This window comes from Wasmannia auropunctata, unplaced genomic scaffold (assembly GCF_000956235.1).
Source record: "Wasmannia auropunctata unplaced genomic scaffold, wasmannia.A_1.0 LD334223.1, whole genome shotgun sequence".
Classification (NCBI taxonomy): domain Eukaryota; kingdom Metazoa; phylum Arthropoda; class Insecta; order Hymenoptera; family Formicidae; genus Wasmannia; species Wasmannia auropunctata.
In genome coordinates, this window is record NW_012028667.1 from 17,740 (window position 1) to 23,851 (window position 6,112).

The 6,112-nt window shown below is 31.1% G+C and overlaps 1 protein-coding gene across 8 annotated transcripts in view; it reads left to right on the plus strand.

The window, feature by feature from the left end:
* LOC105459028 overlaps nt 1-4,421 on the plus strand; it is a 10,439-nt gene extending 6,018 nt beyond the window's left edge. Inside the window, exons 1-5 of one of the 8 annotated variants that reach the window (XR_975616.1) lie at nt 1,641-2,118; nt 2,332-2,498; nt 3,027-3,392; nt 3,471-3,740; nt 3,865-4,417. Coding sequence is in view for 7 of the 8 variants with exons in the window: in XM_011704694.1 (XP_011702996.1) it covers nt 2,459-2,498; nt 3,027-3,392; nt 3,471-3,589 (525 nt within the window). In the remaining variant the exon portion in view is untranslated. Of the gene's footprint in view, nt 1-1,640; nt 2,119-2,331; nt 2,499-3,026; nt 3,393-3,470 lie in introns of those variants that run through there. The other 7 variants (XM_011704694.1, XM_011704693.1, XM_011704692.1 and 4 more) reach the window with 7 other exon arrangements.
* Nucleotides 4,422-6,112: the final 1,691 nt, after the last annotated feature.

The following is a 6,112-nucleotide window of genomic DNA, read 5'->3' on the forward strand; positions in this document are numbered from 1 at the left end:
TATATATATATATATATATATACGCTATTCTCAGCTGACGCGTACATATGGTAGAACAATAATGCGTCAATGATCGTCACACAAATATAAGAATGGATTCCTAAGCGAACACAGATACACATTGAGATATTACAGATATATATTTGTAGAGATTAATATGTATTGTGCGTGCGTGTTCGCGCCTGCGTGTGTACACGCGCGCGAATATATGCGTGTAACGCGTATTTACATTACTATTGTTGCTTTCCGGGGCGGATACGCTTCATATCCGGCAAAGAGAATTTCAATGTATAAAGCTTAGATCAGCCCGAAGTTGATGAGAATGATATTTTGGATCTCCTGAATGGAGACTTGCGTAAAAAAAATGTAAGCCAAAAGATTTTCTCGAGTATGCATATGTATAGGTATATACAACGTGATATGTGCATATATTTCTACATATACATGCGACTTTGTATTATAAAAATGATATATTTACACGCACACGATAAGAGAAAGATTCTTCTGTTAATGGAAGAGTCTTTTGTTGATGTTTAATTACATAAGAAGTAACAAATATACATATATGTATAATAGAGTTCGTAATACAGTGTGTATACACCGTGTGTGCATGCGTGTATGTGTTGTGTGTGTGCGCGCGCGCGCGCGTGTGTGTGCGTGTGTGTGTGTGTGTGCGTGTGTGTGTGTGCGTGTGTGTGTGTGTGTAAAAATGATATGCTCATGTTTCCTACGTGATTCTGTACATGACAGCAAAATGTTAAAAAAGATGATGAAAGGAAGAGTGAAAGAATGAAATATACAGGACAAGCTGCTGAAACTTGGACATTGATTCGTTTGAAAAATGAAATTCTCTCGAGACACCTTGTCGAAAGAAAATTCAGTATTTGTAAAACTCGATCGCTTGCAAATTTTTTACGATATTGATTCGCTGGTTCCGTCTGTTAGTTTAGTAACATAAAGACAAACGCGCTTACTTTTCATACCTCGTGATATATAGTGCGTGAAAATCATGGGTGCATACATAAACAGTGTAACAGTATACAATGTCATCACGTAAAAAACTAGATAAATCCTACTTTTGACAGAGATATATTGTAATTATAATTATATTATTGTGTTTTTATATACTATAATGTTTGCAACTAATTGTGGATGATTCATAACAAGTAAAAGAGAAAAGTATTGAGCAAGAATCGTATCGAGAGTTTAATAATTAGCTCGAAATATATGGTCGCTGTAAAAGCTATCTTTGCTCTATATTTCCAAAATCATAATCTTCAAGTATCTACAATAGTGAGTGGTATTTTTCGAATAATGGGAGAATGTGAATTGCTTCCAACATGATGACTTGCGTCTGTAGGAATGACTATTACCATTAATGGTCGATATTATTGATTTGGAGTATCCAAGAGCTTCGTCTAATAGTTCCGAAGTGGCATCTTCATGGACCAAGAGCTTCACTGATGGATGATCGCAACCGTTTGACAGTCGATCCGAGCACGGATCGTCTCGTACTTCAAAGCGTATTGAGAAATTGCGGAGGAATCAAGTCGCGATATTCCGCGCCGCGCGCGTTCAATATAATTCAATAATCTTTAAGTGAATGAAATAAGTAAAAAGAAAATGCATGACGATTAGTATTGTTATTTCCAATTATTTTTTAAAGTTCTCAGACATTTAGAAGAATCTTGAAAAAATTGTCCTTAGAAATCTCATATCGCAATTAACCTTCGCTCTTCCTCAAGAGGTATAGTTCTCGCCGCGCGAAAGAACTTTATTCTCTACGATACGAAGGGGATAATTACATGTCAGAAAGAAGAGAACACCTTGGCTTTTGGTTTATCTTTTAAAGATTAAGCGTATATATATGTGTCAGCAAACGATGAAGCCGCTGCATGATATTTAACGTATCTGCCAGTAAATCAACATGGAACCACAAAATTCGCAACCGACAATAAGTTAAGAGAACGCGCCGCGACATCAAAACGTTAATGAGATAGAATATAATCCTCCTAATTAAGAGTATCCCCCTAATTAAACAGAACATATCTCAATTAATTTAGAACTAGGCGCACTTGTTTCACTTAACGAGGACGTTTATTGTTCAATGAGTTTCCAGTGAGTTTATCCAATGGGAATATGTGTTGTTTCTCAAATTCATAATCCTCTTTAAAACTTATTATTTGTCAGTAAGCTAGAATGTGAAAAGAAATTATTTAATTTTAACAGAAATTTAAAAATAAAAGATGAGATTGGTACGTTTATATATATAAAATTATTTAAGACAACTTATGAAAAAGTTTTTTTTCATCGTCCATCCATTATTCCTAGGGAACAGTTTCAACAATACTAAACTCTGAATGAATTTGTTAACAAAAAGATATGTTGAGTCTTCTTCTTATTGAACTTATCGACATTGCACGAGAACATCGGATGACGTACATTCAAGACGCGTCTTATGCGATGGCTTCTTTGTGCGAGAAGTTCAACGAACACATGTATTATATAACAGATTCCGAAAGTTTCCTCTTTCCCCTCTTCATCTGCATCGCGACAATTTATAAAGAACGATATCTATCTTTGTATAAAGTCATGACCTTTGAGAAAATATTTCACAACTTTTCATCACATTTAGTATTCTCTCTTTCTTTTCGTATATTTATCATAATCTCCGTGCTCAAAGATGAAAGCAATCGTATACCAAACATGGACATTGCAATGTTAAAGGCTCCAATGTCAAATTCTCTAGAAAAAAATACTTTGTATACTTTTTTCAGTAGTGATTATTATCTTAGTCCAAAAATAACGTAAATGTAAATAATAAATATAGAAAACTAAAAATTAAGCTTTATACATATATATATATATATGTATGTATGTATGTATGTATGTACGTATGCGCGCGCGTGTGTGTGTGTGTGTGTGTGTAAGTAGATATATTGCAACTTTATTTTATTTAAACTCAAATTGTCACGAATTTAAGATATTACATAATCTTAGAGGTGTTCTTTCTTTCTATTTCCTAGATACATTTGGTTTCTCAAATCAAGGCATCTTAGTGGAAAGAATAACGCTAGCTACGAGGCGAAGAGTCGACGCGACGTCAAGATCGAACATGGCTTTGTTCCCTGCAAACAGCACAAAGCCGTTGGTCGGCGGCAATTACGTATTGAATGTTTTAAACTACATTAATGAACTGAACGAGTCGTTTAGTGCTGAGCAGTTGAAATGTCTCGAACGCCAACATCAGGAACGCGAAAACCAGAGGCAGGAACAGCAAGAATGTGAAGTAAGCTGGGACACCATACTGTGCTGGCCCCGGACGCTTTCTGGCACCTTGGCTACTATCCCCTGCTTTGACGAGCTCAACGGAATACCTTACGATAGCACTCGTGAGTATACATCTTTACATGAATTTATCACTTTTTGATTGTCACCAAAACAACTAAAAACACTTTTTCAATTTAAAGTATCCATCTCGCGGACTATTCGAGAATTATACATTCATATTAGAAATAAACTGAAAAAATTGCTAAAATCCAAGGAAATATTTCTCACAAATAAGCGATATATTGTATGCAATATTTAATACCGATTGTTCTCATTGTCGGACAAAAATAAAATTAAGAATTTATATATTAGAATCGTGCTACACTAGCTATATCGGCGAAATGATCGAAATTTTTACAAGACGAATCGCATTTTCATTACGATCCGAAACGTGCAAAATCAAGTAAAATGTATTGTTTATTTAAACAGAATCCAGTATGTCAAAACCGATATATAATATCGATTTATTTTTTTCTATTTCTCAAATGTAAATTTATATATGTAATCGAACAATGTTACGATTTGATTCCGCAGATAAATTTTTGTTAAAAATTTCCAAAAATATCGCTAATGGTGTGAGAGCATCAGCTTAATTGACGAATTATAGCTTTGTTACGATACAGTTCAGCTCCCTCAATTTGATCCTATATTTGATTTGATTAATTTGAAGTTCATCAGTAAGCCAGCTGATGTTACAAAGAGAGAGAGAGAGAGAGAGAGAGAGAGAGAGAGAGAGAGAGGGAAAGAATCTCAATCCAGATTCGAAACAAACTTCTATGGACAAAGTTTAATTCAATAAATGTTAATTGTGTAACTTTTAAAGCCAAAAAAGTATTTTTGTTAAATAAATAATGGCACATTCCACGTGTCAAAGCTTCACCTAAAAATAACTGTTTGGAATTTTTAAAATAATCATGAACATATGTTAGTGCACATATTGTATTAGATTAAAGATGCATCCAAGATATCCGAAGAGTCGTTTTAAGAAATTTTTCTTTTTTAACATTTTTAGTTAAAATTACAACGTTGTATACATACAATATTTTAGAGTTTTTTCCGTACTTTCAGATAAAAACATTAATTTTAGAGAAAAATTTAATAGTAGTAGTATGAAAAAAAATCAATTTTTAAATTTTAAGTAAATAAATCCTCCATTCCTTATATAAGAAAAATAGAAATGTTTTTATGACCGCTAACAAAGAATTAAACAATAATACATCGAAAAATTAACTATAAAAGGAACCATTTTTAAAAAATCTATTTGTTTTATAATGATTTGGCTAGATTGAAAATTCCAATTTTGTTTTGAAAAAATATTCATTTACGAGTTGCCCAAAATTTCCTTTATAATATATTTAACATATATATTGGAATATTTTTGATTTTTAAAATTTTTAAAGGTAGATATAAACAATCATTTTTTAAGTGGACTCTTGACATAAAAAATGTACCGTAATAAGTATGTGACTTAAATAACCAAGGTATAACAAAATTATTTTTTTCGAGCACAATGTAAAATTTAATTTATTCGAAAAAAAAACAAAATGATTCTATTTGTTTAGAAATATGTTTGCATTTTTCCTTTTATTCTTCCAATTTAAATTGTTTTTATTTAAATCTATTACAACTTAGGCTTGTGCTTAGACTTGGCAATTATTATTTTTTTTATCAAGTAACTAGTATTTTAATTGCAAGTAGTAAAAAGTTATATTACATGTATACATACATAATATTTTTTTTTATCAAGTAAGAAATTTCCGGATTATTATTTTTTGACACTTTAAAATAAATTCATTTGCGACTCTCACTTCAGATATCCGAGCTATAGATAGCAAGCTGATGTTATTTGTTGTCATTTTGATGATATTATATGTCATTTTGACGAGAATGACATCAGTTTGTTATCTGTGATATTTTTTAATTACTCATTTAATCATGATGGACGCTTAAAAACAAGATGGCCAAATATATATTTTAAAAAGGGAGAAAAATAAGGGGAGTATCGCGATACTACAGTCGTAAAAGTACCATGCTCTTCTCAATTCTCTCGTTCTCTACGAGTCGGAAGCAATTGAAAACACAAAATTAAGGTTGATAGCCATGATCAAGACTTGATGAGATAATACAAAGTTTTAATTTGATTCTACCTCAAACCAATCAAGTGAGCGATCAAGCTTTCTCTTTTAAGACTGATCCCTTACAATTAAATGACGGACTTTTATCAATCTCTCGGGCGTGATTTTTAATATTTAAGTAAAATTTCAATCAAATAGTTTTCAAAGCTGATAAATTATTCTTTTGCTTTGTACTTGTACAATTTTATCGTCTGTGACTATAAGTAATTTTAATTATAATAATATACCTAAATTACAAAATCATCTTTTTTGGAAAGATTAATATTTCAGATTAATATCAAAATGTTATTATATATTATAATTAATAAATTTTCAATTTTTTAAATACTAGTACATAACAGGCGCGCGCTTCGCGCGCGCTGCGTGTTAAATCTCATACATCTTCCAATAACATTTATACCAATTTACATTTTAATTAAACAAATGTTAACAATTTTTGATAAAAAATAAATTTTCAAAAAAAATGATGCTTTGCGCGCGGTGCGTATTAAACTCCATACATCGTCCAATAACATTTATATTATAAATTACATTTACAATATATTATAAATTACATTTATATACAATTACATTTATATACAATATATTATAAATTACATTATAAATTACATTTATAATAAATTACATTTTAATTAAACAAATTTTAA